The following is a 27,727-nucleotide window of genomic DNA, read 5'->3' as shown; positions in this document are numbered from 1 at the left end:
CACACCAACATGGCACAAATATACATATGTAACAAACCTGCACGTTATGCACATGTACCCTACAACTTAAAGTATAATAATAATAAATTAATTAAAAAAAAAAAAAGAAAAGCTCAGTCTATCATCTGAAGGCCTAAACAACAGCTATTTCGTATGATATCATTCCTGATTTATTCCCCCATTACAGATTCACTCAATTGTTAGGGATTAGAAACAATCTCATCATTAGTTTGCAGCTATTTAGTGTGTTTATATGTGTGATATAAATTTTGACTTAATGAAAGGCTCATTTCACTAATAGCAGCCACAAATATTACACAAAATATATGTTAAGTGTCTATAAACCCTCAGTACTACACTAGGTACAATTGAAGATACTGAGTGGTAGAATATATACTTTCTATACACAAGATATGAAAAATCTAAATGTTCAAAAAAGCATTTTCAGGACAAACAAGTAGAAAACCAACATGAATGAGCATAACAAGTATTCTTGTATTAAGCATGTGTAACTGACTCAATTTCTAATGGTAAAATTCTCAGAAAAAACAGAATGTTAGTGGCATAGTAAGATAGTTGCCTCTTTTATAAAAAAAGATCAGATTTGTCCGCAAGATCTATGAATAATATAGCATACAATTTTAGCACATATTTAAAAATGAATAAGTTGAAGGGAATGTTTATAGATTCATGAATGTTTATAGATTCAAAGTCTTAAATATGAATCTGGTTACAATCCTTTTAAGCTTAATAAACATGAACAAGTTAATTCAGTTTCATTAGTTTTAACTCTTTTATATATAATCTTATTTTATTCCTCAAAACATTATATTAAAATGAGATCAAATATTAACAAATATTTTGTACATGTTTAAGTCATGTATCATTGTTTAAAAATATTGCTCAAGGTTTACTGATTCCATTTAAGAAAGATGAACAATAATAGATAATAAAAAATAATGTGTTTTTATTTTATCTGATTTATTGAACTCTTATTAATTCCTATATAATTATAATTAGATATCTTTAGAATTGCATATTTAAAAGAAACTTACTAATATAATTCTTTCTAATAAGTACATACTAAGGAAATTTGGTTAAGCATAAGCTAACTTTCTATGTAAAATATTAATGGGGTGTTGTTTATAAAAATAATCAATTAATTATACCTCCTGTATGATACTGTCCATATGGTGAGTTATGATCACAAAACATAGAAAATGGTGAGATTCTAATAATCAGTAAAATAAAATATGTTTTTAATAGTGTCTCTGAACTGTTTTACAAATGGCCAAAGTAACGCTAACTGGTAAATATTATTTTATGTGATACTTTCTAATATTTTTAGTCTACCCTGTCAACTGAGAAGTGAAATTACTTCATGAACCAATAATACAGCAAATTTCTTTTAAATCTCTAGTATCCAGATTATCTGCTGAAAGTCTAAGTTTATTTTCTTTCCTTAGCCCTTTCCTCTTTAAATTTGCCAACTTTTTGGGGCTTTTGCTTCTAAATTTGTATAGATACTTTCTATGTCAATGAACATTTTGCTAGTATTTCAAATTATCTCAGTATGTTTATCAGTTCTTAAAATAGCATTAGTGATTTCCTACTACACATATATATGCAATGTCTCACAAACAAGCTCATGATTTCATATTGATGTTTATCAGCTTTTAAAATAACATCATGACTCCCTACTACATATATATCTAATGTTTTATGCATATATATGCATATGTATATACACACACATACATATATATGCAATGTTTTACAAACAAGTTTATGATTTCATATTTGGCCCACCTAACCTCTTATCCTGTCCTCAAAGACAGGAAAAACAAAAGCAAGGCCAGGCGCAGGGGCTCACGCCTGTAATCCCAGCACTTTGGAAGGCCGAGGTGGGTGGATCACCTGAAGTTGGGAGTTCGAGATCAGCCTGACCAACATGAAGAAAACCCGTCTCTACTCAAAAATAAAAATAAAAAATATATATATACACACACAAAATTAGCCGGGCATGGTGGCGAAGGCCTGTAATCCCAGCTACTCAGGAGTCTGAGGCAGGAGAATTGCTTGAACCCGGGAGCGGAGGTTGCAGTGAGCCGAGATCACACCATTGCACTCCAGCCTGGGCAACAAGAGCAAAACTCCCTCTCAAAAAAATAAATAAATAAATAAAAATAAAATAAAATAAAAGCAAATACTTGAAGTTGATTAGCAATGAATATTATTGTTTATTTTTACAAAGTACAAAATATTTGAATTAGAATAAGGGACTCTAATCTTTTAAAACATGAGTATCACATGATAACATAAAGATTTTGAAGAAATTTTGTTAGAGAAGCAAATTACGTGTAATTAGAGGAAAAATCTTGAGGTAGATAGAGGGAATACAGTTCTCATTCATAATAAATGTATGTAATTGTACTGTCTTTAGACACACATACATACACACAAGAGGAGAGAGAGAGAGAGAGAGAGAGAGAGAGAGAGAGAGAGAGAAGCAAATATTAGAGAAAAGGCAGATCCAAGAACAAAATCTTGAACTTAGGATTCTGAGGTTCCATTTTACCAAAGGCACAGGGTAATGTCAGATGGTAAAACATATACTTTAATTCCTACATCTAAGGTATGTGAGAAATACTTTCAAAAGCATGTCTTAAACTTTGTTTTGTTGTCATTAAATGTTCTTTATTACCATTGGATCATCACAACTCATTAAAGTAAGTATAAGGCAAATATAACCTTAATAGAAAGTGAAATTTTTATACCTGTTTTTATGTACTGAATTGTGTCCCCTCAAAATTCATATGTTGAAGACTTAACCTCAAGGTGAGTGTTTTTAGAGAATGGGTCTTTAAGGAGACAATTAATACTAAATGAGGTAATATGGGTTAGGCCCTAATGCAATAGGACTGATGTTTATATAGGAACAAGAGGAGAGAGATCGCTCTCTGTTTCTTCAGAGGAAAGGTCTTGTGAGGACACAGTGAGAAGGAGGCTGTCTGCAAGTTAGGAAGAGAATCCTCACTAGCAACTAAATTTTCAGGCACCTTGATCTTGGATTTTAGCTTTCAGAACTGTGACAAAATACATTTCTGATGTTTAAGCCACCTAGTCTATAAGATTTTTATGTAAGCCGAAGCACACTTATACACTTGATTTACAACAATCTAAGCAAAGTTAAAATTTATCTTTTACTCTATGTGTATTGTTAGTTAACTTTGAAGATTATTCTCCAGCTTTGCAATGTAATTACTAAAATGTTTTTATTCCACTCTAGTGAAATGTCTTAAAGACCTCCTATAATGTTCATGGTAATTCTCAGTACTTAGTCTTATGTAGTTGTATTCGCATTTTGTATATGTCATAATTATTCACTTTTATTTTTGTTTTTTTCTCATATAGTCTAATAAATACTCAGAGATGCTGAAATGATAAGATATTTAGTAGTTACATTTTAACTAGAGAAACTAAAATACCAGGAAATGTTTTAAACTCAAGTCCTGGTCTAGGAAGCAAATAGAATAGAAAACTACAAATACAAAGGATGTCAAGTACAGAGAATTAAAACAAAAGAGGATCCTAGAAGACTAGACACCAGTAAAATGTTAAGGTCTGAAAACATATGTCATTTGCTTCTCATTTTTTTCTCCTGGGAGAATTTGGTGTTGAATGAATGCTGAATACAGTGTATATGGAAAAAAAATAATAAGAATAAATAAAAAATTTTGCATTTTTCATGATTGGTAAAACCTGGACCTCAGCTTGCAAAACTTCTTTTATATTTGAATTTATGATTTTTTTTTTTGCTTTCCATGATTCTTAAGAATAAATAGTCTTAGTTGTTAATTATTAACAATATGTTGAAAAGCTCAAATTACATTTGAAAGCTGTAATAAACAATACAATAATTTATACTTAGATTTGTCTCAAAGAACAGAGTCATGAAACACTCAAGTGTCACCCAGTCAATGTTATTCTGAACAAAAAAAATCTTTTTCTGAAAGAATATCATTTTTACAGCATCTATCTGTTATTCTGGGGACTTTTATATAAGCAAGAAATAGGATGACCTTGTTTACTGGGTAAAAACTGTCATGGTCATAAAAAAGAATAAAATGACTTCACTTCTATTCTTCTGTGAAGAATAATAGTCTGTGCTATTAAAGCACTCATCTGAAAAAATATATTAAATTAAAATATTATACTTATAAGAAACATCATTAAATATGTATGTCATCTGCATAGGTAAACATATATGCATAAATGTATCACATTGATATATATGTACATGAATGTATACTATATATACATATATGTATACACACAAAAGAAAAATCAAAACTCTGAAACTTAAATATACCAAAACAATGAAATTTTAAAACCCAAATTGTAATTACTTTCAGCATGTATTGCTGTGAATTAAGTTGTTTCATATTTCCTGTTTTTTCAATATTTTATATAGCACTATATAAAAAATCGAATTCAATTTTTCAAATATAGTTACTGTTTCAAAAAAATTCCATACCCACAAGGTAAAGACTACTAATAAAGTTCAAAGTCATCTGTTTAAAATTTAACTGTACATTGACAAACAATTGTTTTCAAAAATCCTTTACTTTGCAAGATGCAGCCAGTTATTAAGTACCCAATGTATGTCAAATATTGGAGACAAAAATCTTAAGGAACTTACAACATATCAGGGCAAAAAGACACATATCTCTTAATAATCTAAATGAAGTATTATCAATTCTAGAAAGGGTATTAAAACAGAATGCTACAAGAACCCTGAAGAAGAGCTCTAGTAGCAGACAAGGAAGTCTTTCTTAGGAAAGTGAATCTTGAGTTTTTGTTTTGTTTAGTTTTGTTTTTGTTTTGTTTTGTTTTCAGATAAAGGACCTTGCTCTGCTGTCCAAGCTGGAGTGCAGTGATGTGATCACAGATCACTGTAACCTTGAACTCCTGGGCTCAGGAGATTCTCCTGCCTCACCCTCCTGAGTAGCTGGAGCTACAGGCATGCACCACCACATGCATGTATATTTTTTAATATTTTTGTAGAGATGGGGTCTTGCTACATTGCTCAGACTGATCTCAAACTCCTGGCCTCAAGCAATCCTCTTGTCTCAGCCTCTCCAAGTGCTGAGATTGCAGGCCTGAGCCACTGCATTGAGCCCTGAGTTGAGCTTTTAATGGCAAACCATGTGTTAATTAAGTGTATGCATGTCTGAGTATGAGGGCTAGGGTATGGAAGTAGATGCAGGAAGGCTTGTCATGTGCTAAACCAGAAGAATTTTCAAAAGGCTATGTTGCTTTCTACAAGTAGTTTAATAACTACATTTAAAAAGGTTATAAATAAGAACAACATATATGATTCTAAGGATATGGTATGTTATTTACATGTAAATGATGTGTGCATTTCAAGGTCATTGAACATTAGGATTTAATTTGTGTTTTAAAAAATTTACTCAAGATAGAAGGCATCATGAACAATGAATACAGGTGGGAAAAGATGTCACAGGAGTTTAGCAATTAACATGGAGTCCATTGCATAAAAATGATAAGGCCTAATCTAAAGACAATAATATCGTACACAGAAAGTGGAGATTTAAAACATTTTAAAGGTGTACATTTTTAAAACAACAGAATTTCTTGGTGCTACAGGGAGTAAGAAAACAATAGCTGTTGAGAAAAACCTTTATTTAAAGAGAAAACACATTTCTAGGCATTGTTACTGGACATGGAATAAGCACAAAATGTTATTCCACTCTCCTAAGAAATTGATCAATCAGATGAAATGGGCATTTAGTATTTAAATAGATCTTTTTATTTCAGGCGTAATTTACTTATCTACCCAATTTTGTATGTATTTTAATGTATTCTGAGAGTAAAGGATATTAGCATGAATGTATATTACCATGAGGTGAAATCTAATGGTCAGGATAAAAGTTCCATCTTTTATTTTTGTAATAGATGAATAGTATAAGTGACTACTCATTGAAACAACATTTTGGGTTTTATTGTGATTAAATATTCATCACTCCCTAAATTTTTATCTCATATTTGCCATCTCTTAGTCTTCTTTGGAAAAGAGTACAGCACTTATGCTGAATTGTGGCGAATTGAGAAGTTGTTTAATGGTTTGGAAAACCTGCACAGCTGAGTGAACCGAGAATAACACATTCATTATTATTTATGACTCTATTTCCAGGTCTTTTCAGGTCGGCTTATTGAATTCACTGAATATCTGGTTTTCCAGCTCAGCAAAGCCAATTTTATGATAGACAAACTCACAGAAATTAAAGAAAGCTAATTTTTAATAGAAAAAAATGAAAACACCATCAATGCAGGATCATTTGCTCTAAATGAAAACCCATTACTTATTAACATTTACCATTAAGAATCCGAAAGCTAAAACAAAAATCCTCTAGGACCGTGATTCCCTAGTGTTTCTGTGGCTCTTCCTTTGCATGAGTCTTCAATAGATGTTACTTGGAATAAATGTTTTACAGGAAAGCCAGGGATTTCACGAGTTAAGGTTAAGTTCGTTTTTAATTAAAATACTTGAGAGATGTTATGGCGACAGTCTTCACTGTAAAATTTCAAAATGAGGATGTGGTGTAATGGGTGTATGCATTTATAAACTATTGTTTTGACATGAAATGCTTTTGTAATGAATACCTTCAAGTAATATTTTCCCAGGGACAAAGCACTGGGAAATGCTTATCTAGTGCAATTCACTGACAACATTTCAGACACAAATTTAGAGGTAATAGGAGGGCTTCATAATTCAAAACACCATGTTTTGTTGTTGTTGTAATTTATAGTTTTAGCAGAAAAAGTTGTCATTATTTTCTGAGGGAAACATTTTCTGAGCTAAATTATCACATGTTTAATCATTAGACATATATTTATTTTGTATTTAATCTGTCCAAATATTGAACAATATTAACTCTAGGCTACATCAAATGCCAAAAGAACAGCAAGAGATAAACTGTAGAATTATTAGGTTTTGAATTTTGGGTAAACTTTACAATAGGAATGGATAGCCTCTGAAACATTGTTTTATTAAAACTCAGGTGGAAATAAAAGCAAACAGTTAAAGGTGTCCTTAACAGAGTCTATTACATAGTTTTCTTAAATAAGAAAGTATTTTAAGTATTTTGATAAAATAACATGTACCTTTAAATATGGATTTGCTGGTCCTAAATTCTATAGTATAATAAATGACAATTTGAAGAAGAACATTAACTTCCAATAAACTCTCTCTTCTAATTTTACTTTTAGCATATCATTGATGAGCTCTGCCTCACCCACAATCATTATTTGTTTCAGTTATTGCAGTTATTTTGTCACACTTAAGAATAAGAAAGCTATATGTAGCCATGTCCTTTAAACACCACCAGAAAAATAAACTCGTGATAGAATATCTTTTATATAATGCTTTATTTAAAAAACAAATTTTCAGTCAGTTGACACTTGAGACTTATTTTTTAAATCTTCTTCAGAAAACATTTTGCCCTTTAATTTATAATTAATCTGATTAGTTAAAAATGTATTTACTAAATCATCATTTCATGCCAAATAAAGACATATTTACTTTAGTAAAAGAGAGGGTTTATAAGTATATTAAAATATTTTAAATGATCACTATAGTACGTTTAGATTATTTTCCTATAAGTCATTTATAATAAAGGAAAAAGCATATGTAATATTGATTAACAAAATAATAGTTTTTGATAATCACATTTAAAGAATTTTGGAAAAAATATTAAATATTCTTAATGTAATATTCTTTTTAATCTCTTTTCTACAATACTTGATTTTGGGTAATTTAACTAAGCCCCAGTTTCTTTATGTGTTAAATAGATATCCAAAATACAGCAGACAGTGAAATATTTAGTGAAAAAATATGCCGAAAGCACATAGCATTATACCAGCATATTTAACTGCTAAATAAATTAAAAACATCATGGATATGGAAAATAATAAATATTGACCTACACAACACATATTTAAAAGGTATAATCTGTAGTTTAAAATATAAACATGGTAACGTTTTCATTAATGGTGCAATAAATTATATTTAAAGACAGTATTTGTTAGAGAAAATAAATGACATGGACATATGTTTATTTAGATGATGGTGATAATGAATGTTAACAACAATTATGTAATTATAAATTTAAATGAAACAATTATGGATCACTATTACTTAAATATTTTGGAAACAATTTTCTTCCAATTGCAATAAAATTAGGCTTTGTAGTTTAAATACTCTAACTTTCCCTTTAATGTATAACCTGAAAAATTGAGCTGTTCAGTATCTGTGTTGTTATTTATTTTATTGTTATCATGATGATAGCTTATATTTCAACACGTGCTAAATGTTAGGACATAAAAGTCAAAAGATAATTTTGTTTGTTTGAAAACTTGTTCTCACACAGGAATAAAACGTTGTTTTAGAGTTTGGATTTTCAAATTGGTTTTACATGTATCAGTGATTAATGAGCTTTAAAATGTTACCTAAAATACAGTCTACTTTAATTCTCAGAGCATCAATTCCTACCTGAAAAAAATATTATAGGACAAGTTTTGAAGCTGTTTCCTGCAATCATAATCTATGAAAGTAAGGTGGGTACACATTTCAGTATGGCGTCACGTGACCATTCACTCACCTTTTAATTATGAAAAACTCAATTCTAAGCTGACCTGAATTGCCCTGATAAGGAAGTTAACAGCAGCTAGAAAATATTGGGGGTAAACTTAACTTCAAATCAACAAATATAAAAATATTTTATAAATTACTGGTTGTAATATAAAAGAAAAAGAGGGGGAAAGTAATGTATCCATTAATAAATTCTACCTGAGGAAGTTAAGTAATAGAAGCCTTAAAAAATTTTCTGATAATAGCAGATCCTTATTGTTTACGTTAACTTAAAATTTATCATATGGACAGTAAATAAAATCTTTCAATTTATTCAGAGTATTAAATTAGAAATTTTGATGTATATGTGGAAAATATTAACTTAATATGTGCACTATTTTCTTAATGTTTAGAATATCAAATCACTTGAAACTCAGCAGCAACGAGATTATTTCCAAGATACTATTTCTTAATTTGAAAGACTAATCCAATGAATGTTGAATATTTATGACAAAATTCTAAACAAATATTTATCACTTTTAATAACAATTACTTTTTGAATATTATTAAAGTAAAAACTTTTGTTTTGGGTGACCTCAAGGCATCCTCCATTTAATTCTAATGGAAAAGTGTGTATATGTGGTTCTCTGAATACTTAGTGTGGAATTGCTTGTCTCTAGGACATTTTTGTTTCAGCTTTCAGAGTCATTAAAATAATAAACCAGATTTTTCTGATACTCTTAGAAATTAAAATCTTAGTAGTAACTGTTTCCACATATGTGTGAGAAAATTTAACTTACTTACGGTCACATCACATGGCTCCCTTCCCTCTAAGGAATATTTTAAATTACAGAAGTTATAAACTAATTTTACACAGTTTATTTAATTTTAAATTGTAACATTTTCTGTCATTCAAAAGTTGTGAGTAATGATTATTACAAAAAATACTACAATGGAAGGCATATATACGTGTACATGAGATCATTTATTTGTTGAGCAAAAAGAGAGTTCTGCAGGGTTTTTCGTTTATTTGTTCCCCTTTAGTAAATTGATAGGTTTTAGACATTATAAAAATGTATGCTTTTAAGATGGGGAGGTGTCTCAATCAGCTTGTGTTGCTACCAAAGAATACTTGAGACTATGAAATTTATAAATAAAATAGTTGTATTTGTCTCACTGTTCTGCAGACTTTACAAGAGGCATGGCCTAGCATCTGCTTTAGGTAAGTCTCAATATGCTGCCACTCGTAGTGGAAGTTTAAGGGGATCCAGCTGGTGCAGAGATCACACGGCAAGAGAGAGAAGCTGGGAGGGGTACCAGGCTCTTTTTAGCAACATCTCTCCAGAGAACTAACAGAGTAATAACTCACTTATTACCATGAGGACAGAACCCAGACATTCATGAGGGATCTACCCCATGATCCAAACACTTCCCATTAGACCTCAAGTCCAACAGTGGGTAGCACATTTCTACATGAGTTTTGGGGGACAAACATCCAAACCATAGCATTTCTCTTCTTGTCCGTCAAATCTTGTACCTTTTCACATACAAAATATTATCATTCCACTCCAATTATCCCCAAAAGTTTTAAATTGTTCCTGCCTCAACTCAAAAGTCAAAGTCTCATTAGAGACTCAACGCAAGTTATAGCTGTTATCCTAAAAATAAAAAACATATTATTTATTTACAAGATACAAAGATTATGCAAGCATCGGGTAAACATTCCTATTCCAAAAGAGACAAATTAGGCCAAAGTAAGAGGTAACAGGCCAAATGCAAGTCCAAAATCGAGCAGGAGAGATGTTAAATCTTGACACTCCAAAATCATCTCCTGTAACTCTATGTCCGGCATCTGGGGCACATCAGTGTGAGAGATGACAGGTGGGCTCTCATAGTGTCATGGTTTTGCTTGGTGCAGCCCATGTGGCTGCTCTCAGGGATTGAAATGGACTGCCTGCAACTCTTCCAGGCTGAGGTGCAGACTGCCAGTGTCTCTATAATTCTAGGGTCTGGAGAGCAGTGGCTCTGCTCTCACAGTTCCACAGGGAAGTGCCCTAGCAGTTATTCTTTGTGGTGCCTCTGCTTAGACTCCCAGGCTTTCTGATACATCCTCTGAAATCTAGACGGAAGCTGCCAAACTTCCACCACTTTTGCATTGTGGGCACTTGCAGACTTAACAAGATGTGGAAGCTGCAGAGGCTTACCACTTGTGTCCTCTGGAACAATGGCCTAAGCAGTACCCAGGGCCCTGTAAGCCACAGCTGGAGCAGCCGGGATATGGGGAGCAGCCGGGATATGGGGAGCAGCCCTCTGAAGTAGCACAGGGAAGTGGTTCCTTGAACCTGTCCCCCAAAACCATTTTGTCATTCTAGGCCTCTGGGCCTGTGATGGGAGAGGCTGCCTCCAAACTTTCTGAAATTGCTTTTTCCCGTGATCTTGACTATTAGCACCTGGATCCCCTTTAGTCACGCTAATTTCTCTACTCAGTGACTGCTCCACAGCATCCTTGGATTCTTCTTCTGAAACTGTGTTTTCCTTCTCTACCACATGACCAGGCTCAAATTTTCCAAAATTTTATGCTCTGTTTCCCTTTTTACTATAAATTTCACCTTTAGTCATTCCTTTGCTGCTGATATGACTACAAGCTGTTAAATATAGCCATATCACTTCTTGAGCACTTTACTGCTTAGAAATTTCTTCCACAATATACCCTAGGTCATTGCTCTTAAGTTCAGCCTTCCAGAAAACCCCAGAACAATTATAGCATTTATTGAAAATAATGGCATTTACTTTTTTTTTTTTTTTTTTGCTGTAGTGGAACAAGGGTGACCTTTGCTCCAGTTGCCAGTAAGTTCCTCATTTTCATCTGAGACTTTGTCAGTATGCCTTTCTTGTCTATATTTCTATCAACATAGTGGTTATAATCACTTGAGCAATCTCTAAGAAGTTCCAAAAATTTCCCTCTTCTTGGTTTATTTTTTTGAAGCCCTCCAAACTTTTCCAACCTTTGCCCACTACCCAGTGCCAAAGCTGCTTCCACATTTTCAGGAATCTTTATAGCAACACCGACTCTCAGTATCAATTTTCTGCCTAAGTCTGTTTTGTGTTGCTATAAAGGAATACCTGAGGCTAGATAATTTATAATGAAAACAAGTTCATTTGTCTTACAGCTCTGAAGTCTGTACAAAAAGCAGGGCAACTGCATCTGCCTCTGGTGAGAGCCTCTGTCTGCTTCTACTCATGGCAGAAGGTGAAGATAAGCCAGCATGTGCATAGATCACATGGTAAGAGAGGAAGCAAGAGAGAGGTAGGATGTAAGTACATAGGGGGGACTCCAGGGATTACAGTAATTTAATAAAATTGAGCAATCAGCCTGTTTTACAGCCTCTGACCCTGTAGCTTGTTACTTTCTAAAGCTTGTATGACATAAAGTTACCCAGTTTGTTAAAACTAGTTTCTGACAGATCCCAGCAACTTATAGATGCACTGGAGTAAACTTTCCTCATTACCATGCTAAAGTCTCTACTCTGAGAAGAGTTATAGCTTCATTACCATAATATGCGATCCATGTGCTAGCAAGATGACTCACTGTGTCTGTGCAACTGAGACCCGTTTTCTACACGCAATGATGCACCCTCTCCCCTCTCCATCACCCCATAAACCCTCCTGTCACTTTCTCTTGGGGAGACACTCCTTTTGAGAATACTCCCAGTGGCCTCCTTACTTGTGCCAAGAATATATCTCCTGTTGATCAAAATCTGCATTCTCATGGAGAATCATTTGTTACTTGCCAGGAGAACAAAACGGGGATTTTTTTTTGGATAACAGTGGGAGGGGCCAGGCTCTTTTTAACAACCAACTCTTGTGTAACTAATAGAGTGATAACTCACTCATTACTATAGGGACAGCACCAGCCATTCATGAAGGATCCGCCCCAGTGACACAAACATCTTTCATTAGGCCCCACCTCCAACACTAGTGATTAAATTTCAACATGAGGTTTGAGGGATGGATGTCCAAACTACAATAGGAGGCATACACATCTTATTTCCTTATAAAATTTTCTTTGCAGTTTAACTTTGAATAAACATCAATTCTTAGGAAACTCTAACTTATTTTTACTCATAGAGTGTTACTCTCAAAATAATTCCTTAAAATTGTAGGTTCAAATTCCTCCTTGCCCAAATGTGGACACTGCAGTCCAATGAAACTTAATATACTTCCCATGATCAAATAGTGAACTAATGTTAGTCAAAAGTAGGATCCAAATAAATAGACACATTGTCAGGTCTCCTGTCCTACTAACATCTGCAAACACATATTTATGCCTTTAGTTGATATAAACAATTTTCCAATTATCTTTTCTAAATTCGATCCATACACTTGTACACAAAATACCGTACACTGTAACATATTCAAAAACTATTTCAACAATTGTATTCTCTCTTACATCAGTCCATTTTCTCTCTCTTCTGGATCATACCCATGAGCATACAAACATGCCTGACCTCACTCTCCATGCTTGCCTTTTATTAATTTATCCACCTTTGGCTAAAATGTTCTTTTTTAACTGATACTTAAAAATGGATGTCTGTTCTTTAAACATTTTCTCTTTGCCAGCTGATGTTACAGTATGCTTTCTCAAACAGAGGATGCTGGAGAAACATTGTAGGAGAAAAGATTTTGCTTCCTGGTTTAGGTGTACCCACTCACCAGGTTCTTGTAGTGAATGCAGCATCTGCAGTGCCTGCCTTCTGCAGTGTACTGTGGCGAGAAGCATCTACCCAATCTCCCTTTTAGAGGAGTTTGTAGTACAGTGTCCCCAGTAGTGGAATCGGGGGTATGTTGTTCAAATTCATAAAAACAGAGTGGTTAAAAGAAGAGTGTTGGGAATGAAGTTTGTGGTATAGAACTCTGGCGAATATGAAGTGTGTAGTGCTCCTAGGAAAATAGTAGTAGTTAGGGCATTTATTATAACAACATTCATATATTCTGCTATAAAGAAGAGGGCAGATGAGCCTGCGGTGTATTCAATGTTTAAGCCTAAGACTAGCTCTGACTCTCCTTCTGTCAGATCAAAGGGTGCTCAGTTAGTCTCTGCTAGAGTGGAGATAAATCATATCATGGCTAGAGTCCATGATGGTAGGAACAGTCACAGGAATTCTTGCACTGTGATGAGTGCATATAGGTTAAATGAGCCTCATATCAGTAGAACTGATAGCATGATAATGGCTAGGGTGACTTCATATGAAATTGTCTGGGCTACAGCTCGTATGCACTAATTAGTGCATATTTTAAATTAGATGCTCATCCTGATCATAGAATAGAGTAGACGGCTAGGTTTGATGTGGCTAGTATAAATGTGAGGCCTAAATTAAAATTAATTAGGGAATCTGGTACAGGGAAGGGAGTTTATAAGAGGAGCGCAATAGAAAGGGCCAGGGTTGAAGCAATAATATAAAGGGTAATAGAAGATGTTGAGGGCCGTAAGGGTTCTTTGGTGAAAGGTTTTATTGCGTCAGCGAATGGCTGAAGTAGCCCATAGGGACTTACAATGTCAGGTCCTTTGCGTAGCTGTATGTAGCCTAAGATTTTTCGTTCGATGAATGTAAGGCATGCTCTAGTGAGTACAGTGGGAATAATCAGTGGTAGAAGGTCAATTATAGGCATGTTGTTAAGAAGAGGAATTGAACCTCTGATTATTAAGTTTTAAGTTTTATGCAATTGCCGGGCTCTGCCATCTTAACAAACCCTGCTCTTGGATAGGGTGTGTGATGATGTGTTAGATTGAGATAGCCTCATCTATGAGGGGAGGACGCTTTGTGAAGTGGACCCTGGTTTTCTTTTCCTTTTGTACTCAGAGAAATGTTAAATAGACAGAAACCAACCTGGATTACTCCAGTCTGAACTCAGATCATGCAGGACTTTAATCGTTGAACAAACGAACCCTTAATAGTGGCTACACCATCAGGATGTCCTGATCCAGCACCAAGGTTGTAAACCCTATTGTCGATGTGAACTCTAGAATAGGATTGAGCTGTTATTCCTAGGGTAACTTACTCCATTGATAAAATTATTGGATATCTATCTATCTGTCTATCTATCTATCTATCCAAACTTGTTTGGACTACTGCGGTCTTAGTTTCGGTTGTTTGGAGGTTGGACTATGCTCCTAGGTCATCCCAACCAAAATTTTTAATGTAGGTATAGTAGTTTAGGGGCTTTTGGGTTTTTTTAGTTTTTATTTGCATTAATAAATTAAAGCTCCATAGGGTCTCCTCGTCTTATTTATTTATATCTGCCTCTTCATGGATAGGTCAATTTCACTGATTAAAAATAATAGACAGCTGAACCCTCGTGTGGCCATTCATACAAGTCCCTATTTAGGGAACAAGTGATTACGCTACTGAAAAGAAATGTGGTAAGTTCCAGTTGGATTTTAAGCAATTTCTGCTACTGCAACATGTCGGTGACCTCGCTGCTGGTGAAAAACAGCTGTTCCCTCTTGAAGCCCTGGGAGCTGATACTGGTAGGAGGGCTCTTCCTTGAGTGTGCCAACTCGGTGCTATAGGTAGGAGCTGCTTCTTATATCTTTTATTTCTGTATTGGAGTTCTGTTAACTTCTACCTTTACAATTGCTTCTTATTCCAAATACAAATCTTTGCTATAGTTAATTATTCTTTATATAAACATTTCTTGTTGAAATTTCAGTGTGTTTGTGTTTCTCTTTTTTTTTTTTTTTTTTTTTTTTTTGAGATGGAGTCTCGCTCTGTCGCCCAGGCTGGAGTACAGTGGCCGGATCTCAGCTCACTGCAAGCTCTGCCTCCCGAGTTCACGCCATTCTCCTGCCTCAGCCTCCCGAGTAGCTGGGACTACAGGCGCCTGCCGCCTCGCCTGGCTAGTTTTTTGTATTTTTTAGTAGAGACGGGGTTTCACCGTGTTAGCCAGGATGGTCTCCATCTCCTGACCTAGTGATCCGCCCGTGTCGGCCTCCCAAAGTGCTGGAATTACAGGCTTGAGCCACTGCGCCCGGCTCGTGTTTCTCTTTATTGAACATAATTAGCTAAATTCAGCTACCTATGACCTAATTTTCTGTCAATTTTTGCAGTTTTAAAGACTCTGTATTCACTCTATTAAATTCCAATATTCCCATTTTTGCTTAGCTCTATTGCACAGAACAGACATCTCTCAGCAGCATTTTATTTAGCAGATCACTCAATCCTCTGTGATGGTTTCTTTCCTGAAATCCCAGGATATCAAGGTCTTTTGGTTTTTATTTTATTTGAGTAGTTACTCCATTTTAGTTCATGTTCTTTCTGCTTTTTCTTTCTAACTTTGTAATGATGAAACTCCAGAAATTCATCTTTAGTCCTCTTCCCTTACCTCTCTATACTCACTATTTTGGTGATATCATTTTATATTAAGTCTTTAAATTATATCTGTATGCTAACAGACTCCTAATTAATATCTTCTGGACATCCTTCTACAACTCCTGAATGATTCATTTAACTGTCTACTCAATATTTCCTCTTAAAATATTGGCCAAGCACAGTGGCTTATGCCTGTTATTCCTGCACTTTGGGAGGCTGAGGTAAACGGATCACCTAAGATTAGGAATTTAAGACCAGCCTGGCCAACATGGCAAAACCTTGTCTCTACTAAAAAATAAGAAAATTAGCTGAGTGTGGTGGCTGGTGCCTGTAATCCCAGCTACTTGGGAGGCTGAGGCAGGGAGAATTGCTTGAACCCGCGAGGTGGAGGTTGCAGTGAGCAGAGATCATGCCACTGCACTCTAGTCTGGGGGACGGAGCAAGATTCTGTCCAACCCCCAAAAAAGTAGCTTAATTAATTAATTCAGTAATCTAAAATCTTAAAATCACTGGAAAAGGTCTTAATGATTTAAATGGCTTTTGCTTTATCACAGTTGTTTCACAATATTTCTTTTTCTTACAAATTATTATATCCTGTATTAATGTCATCATTTTATATAAAATATACATGAATAAAAAATCAAATTTCCTTTAATGTTCAATCGAGAAAAATAATTGCTCTTGCACTTTGTGGCCTCTTGGTAAATGTAATGTATAATAATCTGTATATGTAAAATTGCTTACAGTCCATTTTAATTTTTAAGTTCAGTTTTTTTTTTTAAGGAGTGAACTTTGTTTTTCTGCTATATTACACTACCAATGAAAATGTAATAGTATTTTTATGTAGCCAATCTGTTGTTTTAATACACTATCAAATTAGGTATTAGAGGAACTTTGATATATTTATATTTTATAAATTTACCTAATAGAGTGACAAGATGAGATATTACATTTTATTTAATTTACCTTCCCCTTTTCCATTCAATAAGAGATTTTTAGTCAAGTCTGAATCAATATGCTCTAATAACTCTTTACGGCAGTGTTCTTAGCACCCACTGTTAGCTCCACTGTCACATAAAAGTATAAAGATTTCTCTCACATTCCAGACAAATAGCATATGAGCAGATAGGATAAATACCTAATGTAGATGATGGGTTGATGGGTGCAGCAAACCACCATGGCACATGTATAGCTCTGCACGTGTATCCCAGAACTTAAAGTATACATATTTTAAAAAGTAAATGAAACTAAACTTGCTAAGACCATGGATAAACTTGTATTTGTTTACTCAGTAAAAATTTGAGTATTGTCTGTGCCAGGAACTTTTGAAAAGACCTTTACATTTGTATTTCTCAAAAATATAGTTGTAAGAAGGGAAATAAAGCACTAAACTAAGCAAGAATATAGTAGCTTAAAGTAATAAGAACAGTAAACATTTAAGTTGAAAGGTGATAATAAAAAGACTTGGTCATGATGGGTGACCACCTTCTAGGCAATCTCGATTGAGGGGTGGAGTGGGGTAGTTCATCGTAACAGGTAGGAGGATGTTATCAGTAATTTGTTATAGTATTCACATGAATAACAAAATAATTTTTAAAAATTATCTCTAGACTATGCACCTCCCTTTAGTGTTTCCCCTTTCACGGTGTGTGCCTGCCACTATGATCCTCTCCCCTTTAAATGTCATTGCTTCTAGATTCCAGAATCAGTTGGTACTTACGGAGTATATAGTCCTCTTCCCTTATCTCTCTATACTCACTATTTTGGTGAATATCATGTTATGTTATACATTTAAATTATGTCTATATGCTATCAGCATCTTAATTAACACATTCTTGCCATCCTTCTGCAAGTCCTGAATGATGCATTTGACTATCTACTCAATATCTCCACTTAAAATATTAAAGTAGTTTAATTAATTCAGTTTTTCCAGAATCTTAAAATCACTGGAGAAGGTCTAATGATTTAAATGGCCTTTGCTTTATTGCAGATGTTTAACAATATTTCTTTTTCTTACAAATTATTACACCCTATATTAATGTCATCATTTTAATATAAGATATAGACAAATAAGAAACGGAACTTTCTTTAATGCTTAATTGAGAAAAATAACTCTTCATGCAGTTTGTGTTCTCTTGGTAAATGCTATCTATAATATTCTGTAGCATGTTAAAATGCTTATAAACTAATTTGATTTGGATAACCGTGACTTCCTCAAGAAACAGAAAGAAGTTCAGTGTGGCTGAAGAATACTGACAGCTGGCAGGATATGAGTTCAGATAAGTAGTCTTGGGGTAATTGATGTAGGGCCTCGTAGGACAGATATATTAAGATTTTGTCCTAAGAGCATAAATCTTGTCAAGTAGTTAATTGGGCACTTGAATCCGTTTTTCAGAAGAAATTTAGGACTACAGGTAAATTTTTTATACTTTGTTTCTACAGAGCATTTAAAATTATAAAATTAAATGATATTTTCTCCACAAAAAATATAGTGTTCTGGGGCGCTGTAACATCAGAGAGTAGAACAAATTAGCAACGACAGTTGAGCAAGAGTGACCAAATCAACTGTGTCAAATACAATTGAGATTGGGAGAAAAATTACACCATTGAGGTGTTTGGTGATTTTCACTAGTGCAAATGACTGAAGTGGGTTGAAGAGAGAATGATGGTTATGTATAAGTACGTTTAATAATTAAGCGGGCGGATCACAAGGTCAGGAGATCGAGACCATGGTGAAACCCCGTCTCTACTAAAAATAGAAAAAATTAGCCGGGCGCAGTGGCGGGCGCCTGTAGTCTCAGCTACACGGGAGGCTGAGGCCGGAGAATGGCGTGAACCCGGGAGGCGGAGCTTGCAGTGAGCCGAGATTGCGCCACTGCACTCCAGCCTGGGCGACAGAGCGAGACTCCGTCTCAAAAAAAAAAAAAAAAAAAAAATTATAAAAAATAACTACATATTATGTCGGAAAGGCAACAGAGAGCTGGAGCAGTTAGTGAAAATGAATATGACGTGTTGTGTGTTTTTGTAAAAAACAGAACTTCATAAATTGATTGGAATTAACCAAAATAGATTAAAAATTGATAAAATTGGTAATATAAGAAGTGCTCATTGAAGTAGAGGAACCCCTTTGGCAAGAAAGATGGGATGCAAAATAGATACAGTGGAATCAACCCTTGATTCAAGCAGAAACAGTTAATATATTATAACAAAAATAAAGACTTTCAGATTATGTTACAAATTCTTCTCTGTTCTTTCTTGCTATGCCAAAGACAGCAACATGTATATGTATGAGTTTGTGCATGTGAATGTCCTTGCATATCTTTTATTATATTAATACCTTTGCTGACTTAAAGCTTGCTAACAAAACTCTTTGTATTTACTTAAATTTTGTAACTTGAACTGTGAATGTCACAGGAAGGCTAAATGATTATGAATCTAAGTATTATTTAGGATAAATTTATTGATCTTAGAAGCATTAAATATTGTCTATGTGTTTCTCTTTTAATTGTATTATTTTTAAATTTTCTTTTGGAGAAAAATAATCCTATTCTTTTTTTTTTTCACACTGTTGCAATCTAGCTTTGTAGAGAAGACTATCTCAATAATGATGGCCTAGTATAATCATTAACTAATCAGACAGCCAGCAAATCAAAGGGGGGAAGATATATAGTCAAATGACTGTTAATGGATTGTGTTAGTGGGTTTGATTAATTATTTTGGCCTTAGTCATTTGTAAGAAAATAAGAGTTTTAATTTTTTCCTTTGTAAAGATAACATACAGAATATATTAAACAGTGAGGATTTTTGCAGCTAGCCTTGGAGACACTTACCAAAGAGTAATTTGGAGAGGTAAAATCAAACAAAACATATAAATTTCTTGAGTGTAATCTGCTCTGTATATTTTACACTATGATTTGAAAATTCTCTTTTTATATTGATTTAGTCTTTGTAACTGTTTTTATAAATCAGATTTTTTAGTTGTAGCTATAATTTTTATGGTCATGAAGAGTCCATATGTCACTGGTATCTGATCAATAGTCACTTTTCCAATAAAAAAGGTTGGAGACCTCACCCTTCCTTCTTGTACTGCTATTACTACCACAAGTAATCTTTTTAATAATGTATTCAGTTTTACACAGAAAGACTTAAATCATGTAAAGTAGAGGCAGCATCTGTCTTCTAAAGTCATATACTTGAATGTCCTTGTTATTTTATTGTGCTTGCTATTAGATTAACAATAACATATTCTTCTAAATCTAGGCAATATTCTATTATTTCATTGCAAGCTTTTTGTTCTTCTACCTTTTGCTACAGAAAAGAAATGTACATGCACATAAACACTCACAAATACACACACGCATTGCTATATATTTCCCTTAAGAATCAGCAGGTTTGATTGTTAGGAAGTTTGAAAAATGTTTCCTTTCGTCTTAAAAGAGAAAAGCAATACCGGCCTGGAGCGGTGGCTCACCCCTGTACTCCCAGCACTTTGGGAGGCCGAGGCGGGTGAATCACCTGAGGTCAGGAGTTCAAGAATAGCCTGACCAACATGGCGAAACCCTGTCTCTATTAAAACGAAGTTAGCCGGGCATGGTGGTGCACGCATGTAATCCCAGCTCCTCAGGAGGCAGAGGCAGGAGAATCGCTTGAAGCTGGGAGCCAGAAGTTGCAGTGAGCCAGGACTGTGTCACTGCACCCCAGCCTGGACAACAAGAGCAAAACTCCATCTCAAAAAGAAAAAAAAAAAAGAGAGAGAGAGAGAGATAAACACTACCAATTCTGAGCTAGGAAGCAAAGTTTATCTGTATATCTCCAACCTTCTAAATAATCTCTGGCCGTGATAAAACTGAATTCCCCTGAGCACCTTTTGATTTGATAATGTGTGGAATTATATTCTCTTGATTGTTAAACAACGTACTTTTACATTTTAAGCCATTCATTAGAAAATAATATAGCAAAAAATCTGATACGGGTATTTTTAAACTTCATCTATAATAAATATTTAAGTACATACTACAAATAAATACCTAATGAATTCAATTAAAATCAGTGGAAATAACTGTTATAAAATGTTAAAACATGTTATTTATTTTATAGCAACATGGTACATTGTTGAATCCCAGAAAGAAAAACAGCAGAATAATAAGTAAATCAAATCAGGTAGCCTCTAACTAAACAATATATATATTTTTTCAGTCATTCTCTAAAAGGACATAAATTTCTATGTGTTTTCCAATACTGCTGAAATTGTGAAGCCTCTGGCTATTTAGGAAAAATATGAAAACTATTACATAAAATTTCATTCATAACTTACTTTTAAAAATAGTATAATTCATTCTTAGATTATAACTCAGTTATCTATCACTATCATTTTTCTTTTTTCTCTGATTCTGTCTACAGCAAAGTCAAATAACTGAATTTATTTCAGGATTAATTATTATATTTCAGTAGAGGACAGAGAGCAACAGTGTTGCTTCTGAGTCTTTTTCATACCTTGTCTTCCTTTCCTGAGCTCCTTTTGTCTACCACTGCTCTAATCTAAAATCCATATCCTCTGTTATATTTTCTACACCAAATTACCATAACTTAATGTGCTAATTTATAATTAATAAAGAATATCCGGGCCGGGCGCGGTGGCTCAAGCCTGTAATCCCAGCACTTTGGGAGGCCGAGACGGGCGGATCACTAGGTCAGGAGATAGAGACCATCCTGGCTAACACGGTGAAACCTCGTCTCTACTAAAAAATACAAAAAACTAGCCAGGCGAGGTGGCGGGCGCCTGTAGTCCCAGCTACTCGGGAGGCTGAGGCAGGAGAATGGAGAATGGCTAAACCCGGGAGGCGGAGCTTGCTAAGATCCGGCCACTGAGCTCCAGCCTGGGCGACAGAGCGAGACTCCGTCTCAGAAAAAAAAAAAAAGAATATCCGATTTTCTCTATGTACTTAAGAAATAACAAAGCCTAGCTACACATAATGGGCCTACTAATAAAACACATGGGAGCGCAATGATAGAACTGAATGATAGAACACATGGGAGAAATGATAGAACTGAAATATGTCCAAGTCAAGTTGTTCAGTTGCCTCCTGAACACGAGAGAAGGCTATTAAAGCTAAATTCGTTTTTGACACTAATCATTCTTTTAACATGTTCCCTTTGTTGATGAAGTCTCTTTCATTGTTTTTATTTTTACTCTTTAGTCTAGAAATGTTTTCATGCATTTACTAAATACAATCAGAGCTACTCCTTGCTATAAAAGTACTTACAGATTATATGGTTTAACACTGTCCTGGAAACATCTATTTTTTTAATTAATTTATTTTTGTCTTAAATATCTTTTTAAAATCTTCTTTAACTGTTATACTCTTGTCTCGGTCAGTGTTTTGTTATGTTTTGCTGAGGAATTTTGTAAGCAGCTCACATTGAGTCTTTCAAATATTGTTCTGTCACTCACCTGAAATTGGTCATTTGCATATGCAAGAATTACCTTACAAACACACACAACAATTTATCAAGTCTCCTTCAAAAATTAGTCCAAGTACTGTTTCCTTTCGAAAGTAATTCCTTACCTCACTGGAAAAATACTGACCTCCTTTAAATATTGCTAGTATTTTAAAATATAATATTGTGTTTTGTTATAATTAAACAATATATAAAATTATATGTTACACTATACATACCATATTACATATGCGTGTTTATATACACATATAAATATGTGCATGTATGTGTACACACGTGTGTGTGTATGTGTATATATATATATAGAGGGAGATATCTGTGTCTATACTTATATCGAGAGAGAGAGATTGACCATTTAAATTATGTGATTACTTCAGTATTATGTAATACTTTGATCTATGGTACTTTTAACATTTCTACTGTCATTTATGCTATAATATTGCTGTAACATATTCTCAAAATAACTTCCCTTACAACTACAACTCTTCTATTTTTTTCCTATTTTTCTCTCATTCATCTAACATATTGTGTTTGAATTCCACATATTCTATCTTCTCTTGGTGACAACACACAGACATCTCACGTGCATGTGTAAATACTCACAACATATGCACACAAATCACTTAAAGGTCATAAACAACCTATATATTAATCATTGGAAAAAAGCATGGACAAACCTTATATTAATGAATCCAAGATCGGCAAAACATGTTTCCTGACCATTTTAATAGTTTTTCACAAGGACCCGAGGTGTTTAGCAGCTTTTAAAGTCCATGTGCAAGTCTGTAAAATCCTTTATTCAATGAATTTTTTTTCACTCTAGTTGGACATTGAAGTAAATATGAAACCAACCCTAAATAAAAATTGTACCCTTTTCCCCTTAGTGAAAGAAGATCTACATTTCTGTCAGACCCAATTGGAGTAAAATCTGATATTTAAAACTAAAGAAGATGGTAATCATGCTGATTCTCAAAGTACTCATTTGTCAAATGGGAATAACAGTATCAACTACATGGAGATTTTATAGAAATTAAATAAGATAAAATAGTTTGGTAACTAAAAAAATAAATAAATCCCTTTAAGTTCCTATCATACTGCTGTTCTTCCATCCTCAGTAGCTTTAAAAGAACCTTCAAAATTGATTAATTCAGGACATTTTTATGATCTTCCAGGTTAGAGATCAAACAGGGAAATGGCACTCATTATTGTAGAAATATCTCTGTGTATGTTCATATCTGGCCAACCTATGGTTGCAGGAAAATCTGATTTTCTACTAGCTCTATGAACTTCGAAAATCACTTAACCTCCTTGAGCCTAATATTCCTCTATGTACTTTGCATCTTTTTTAAATATTATAAATATATGCAATATGCTTATAATGACACATAATTCATTAACGTTAGTTATGGAAGTAGTAGCCTCTCTTTTATATGAAGATATTTTGTAAACAGAAAATATTTTCATTCATTCCTCCTGCACGTCTGTTGTGAAAGTACATATAAAGTTATAAGGTGTAATAGCCCCAATTTGAGAGACGAGGAACGGAGAATAGACATATGCTACGTTTATATCTATTGCACACTGATTAAAATTCTATTAAATTCTGTTAATAGTTACATCAAAAGAATATTTCATACCTTAATTTTAATAAATATTACTTCACTAAGCAAGATAAAGCAACTGAACCAATAAGAAATAAAATTCCGCATATAATATATAGTCTTAGGAACAAAAAAGCCAACAGGACATCTCTGATCTGATGTAACCATTTAATGACATGCACAGGTGGCAGAATCTCCCTATATCTGATGACAGAAGAGTAGGAAATGAGAGCATAAAAGAATGACATACCCTAGGAAAAGGAATCTGGTCACATTCTTGACCTACTCTCATATGTGTTCTACTGTTTCTGATTTCGTGGTCAACATAACTCTAAACTCCCCACATTTCAACCAACAGTAGAAATGGGTAGAGAATAATGACTATGCCAGAATCAAAGGCACCCACTGTCACAGCATCTGTCATTAACTGATAACTATCATTGGCTTTCTGGCTAATAGTGATCATTGGCTATTTCCTCCCCAAGAGATTACCCTCCCAGACTCTAATAGGTACTACCTGTCATTAGAACCTAAGGTGGGAGATTTACAAAAATTCAGTACTTAGCATTGAAATTTCTTCTTTGTCTGGTTATGTAAATGCATGTTTCCGCTTCTTTGTAAGAGCCTGTTGTTATGATAGCCTCACATAATTTGAGTTCCATAAATTATTTTTCTCTTTTTTTTTTCCTGTACTCATCTCAGCAGCCAAAGGAAATATAATTATCACCTTATTTGTAAAGCTTCTCTTTTTTCAATTATGGTAATGTGTTTCTAACTTTCCATTCTTAATATATGGCCATAAATCCCACTTCTACACTTACTGTTAACACTTCATACTTGTCTACTGTTCTTTAACTAAAAGTCCTAATTCTCTGTTTTACATTTTTAGTAACATATGGATTAGTAAAAATGTGATTGTGATTTAGATTCAAATGAGGAATCTGATGAATGATATAAGCCTCCCATCTCCCTCACACAAATTATATATACAAACAAGTTTACCCACCACCTTAGAGGTTAGGGTCACCTTCAAGCTTATTTTTGGATAAATTTACCAGCCAGAAAACCTGAATTAACAATGCTGTACATAGAGAATTTTGTAGCAAATTAATTTAAACTTACAAGACTCAGAATCAAAGAGAACTAGCCACTCTTCCTCTAAGTTGAGTGAACTTAATGATCTTATTAATTTTTCTGTACCCTACTTAACTCATCAATAAAGTTAAGTTGGCTCACTTGGTGTCTAGAGGCTCCTTAGCTCCAATTATTACATATTCCATAATTCTAATTGCTAAGTACTGTTAAATCATAACTCTCTACTATTCAAGTATGTTTTATTCCTCTGTAGAGGTTGAAATACCATGCATTGAAGCTTTGAAAATCACACAGAATATGCATTTACATCAATGGATGATCACATTAATACATCTTAGGTCAAATAATTGATAGGAGACACTGTATTATGATTAGGCATTTTACATGTATTATCTAACCAATATTCACAAAACTTTTGTATGGCAGTATGATCACATTTTATAGATAAAGAAACTGAATATCAGAGAAATTAAGTGATGTTATCACAATCATATAAGTGGCCATAAGTCAATCAGTGGCAGAGATAGGATTTAGATCCATGATTCATCATCATACATCATTTTCCACCATCACATTTCACTTAAAAATAGTATTTGATAAAGACATTTAAAAATGTGAATACATAATTTAAAATGTGTTTTGATGTTTACTTTTAATATAGGGCTTTTCAGTACGTTGAATCTATTGAAACAGCATCACATATCATTACCTGTGGTGGAAGCAGTGGCAATCTTATAAAAGCAAGGAGCATGCTCAGGTCGTTGCATCTACTCTGCATGTCATACTTGACCCACATCATCAATGCATGGAAAATGGTTTCTTCATCAGGAACATTGACATCATCACTGGCCAGTAGTTTGTGGAGCTCCTCAGCTGGAAGGAGTAAAAACTCTTGATTTCTGATAACTTCCATTATGTTTTCCTGCAGGGAGAAAACATCTTGGCATAAATTCTGTTTCACTTTTATTTAGCTAGTGAAGCATTTCAGAAAGAAATAAGAAAAGTAGTCAATAACCTTTGTTCTCATTATAACATAATCCTTGAGACTCAATCCTTCAGAAACTAGAAACTGTTAAGATGAAAGCATTGTAATTGTAATTGAAGTGTAAATGTATCCCAGACAGCACAGATCTTGTAATAAGTGGAGGATTATAATGCTGAGCTTTGTTATGCAGGCAGAACGTACTAAGTGATTAAATGTTCAAGTTTCAAGTGTACTGCTATATAAGATTTGGTGAACAGGAAAAAATAACATCTCACATTTTTAAAAGCTTGACTATATATGAGAATCAGAAAATGACACTAAAATTGCATAGATAAAAGTAGCACTATAAGATGCACCACTGTTTATTCAAAAGAGAAATAATAGGACATATAGGCCACTGAAGTCACAAAATTCAGTATGTTCCACCCTACTATTATCTCTTTTCCCTCCCTCCTTTCATGACAATTTCTTTGGCTTAATTCATATTCCCATTTATTTTCTTTCTGATTGCTCCCATAACCTCTTAATCACGCTGCCTAACTCTATTCTTAGATTCTCAGTTTCATCCTCTATCATGATGCCGGAATAATATTTCCAAAACATAAATGTGCTTGTGGTTTTATTCTGAAGCTTTTGTTTGTTTTGTTTTGTTTTGTTTTATGACTTCTCCTTATCTTTTGGTTCAAATTTATTGTTTTAGCAAGCTGTTGTTCATACCTTTTCTGGTTCTCTTTGTTTTTCAATTTGCCATCTTGTTTGACGTGTCCTCCCTCATTTACTCCATTGCTTAAAATGACTTTTATCAACCTTGCTGTTCTAAATTTCTGTCACATTCCAAGATTCAATTCAAGAGCTACCTATTATATATGGCTCCTCAAGTTTCTATTGAGTCCCATTTGAGCTGGTGACGCCTTCACTATCCCCTTATGGTGTGTAGTGGGTGTATCCCTGCCACAGCAGATACCACATTGCAGCCTAATCTTTGGTAAATGTAGAAATCTTTTCACAAATTTTAAGCTGTAAGACCCTGATTTATATAACCTTGTATATCTAGATCCTGGCACAAAGCCTAGAAAACAGCAGAGGAGCTGTACATATTTGATGAATACATGAATTGATAATCTCTGTAGAGAAAAATAAAATTGTAGAAACAGCACAGGATAGTACAGTGTTTAACAACATGTTTTTAAAACTACTTGTCAAAAACTTTCTTACATTTTAAGTGAAAAGGCTTCTGTGGACGATACATGTTTAGAGAGAAGACAGAGATTCCGTTGTTTGGCCTTCTCTGCTCCACCTCTCCCCATGTCTCCTGGGATAGCTCCACTATATAACAAACACTTCTCAGGTTCTAGTTTTAAAGTCACGGTGGTGGCAGCAATATCCACAGGACACATGTTTTAGTATAAAAACTGTAGTAGAGTGACACTAAGACTCTTGCAAAGACGGCATTGTGGCTATGCTAAACAGAGTAGAGGATTCAGCAAGTAACCATTAATCTGTATGTTAGAGCAGTTTCAAATTTATTTTTTGAGGAGAAAACTGGCCTGTGTTATAGTATATC

The 27,727-nt window shown here is 34.0% G+C and overlaps 1 protein-coding gene across 3 annotated transcripts in view; it reads right to left on the bottom strand.

Moving 5' to 3' along the window:
* The window catches only part of KLHL1 (kelch-like family member 1), a 478,878-nt gene that overhangs the window by 199,683 nt on the left and 251,468 nt on the right, over positions 1-27,727 (bottom strand). For all 3 annotated transcript variants that reach the window (XM_011969523.1, XM_011969520.1, XM_011969521.1), the window contains one exon: positions 25,888-26,100. In XM_011969523.1, the coding sequence (XP_011824913.1) occupies positions 25,888-26,100 (213 nt within the window). The remainder of the gene's footprint in view (positions 1-25,887; positions 26,101-27,727) is intronic.

This window comes from Mandrillus leucophaeus, unplaced genomic scaffold (genome assembly GCF_000951045.1).
Source record: "Mandrillus leucophaeus isolate KB7577 unplaced genomic scaffold, Mleu.le_1.0 Scaffold897, whole genome shotgun sequence".
Taxonomy (NCBI): domain Eukaryota; kingdom Metazoa; phylum Chordata; class Mammalia; order Primates; family Cercopithecidae; genus Mandrillus; species Mandrillus leucophaeus.
Note: the sequence above shows the minus strand (reverse complement) of the source record. Positions and strands in the feature narration are given on the sequence as shown.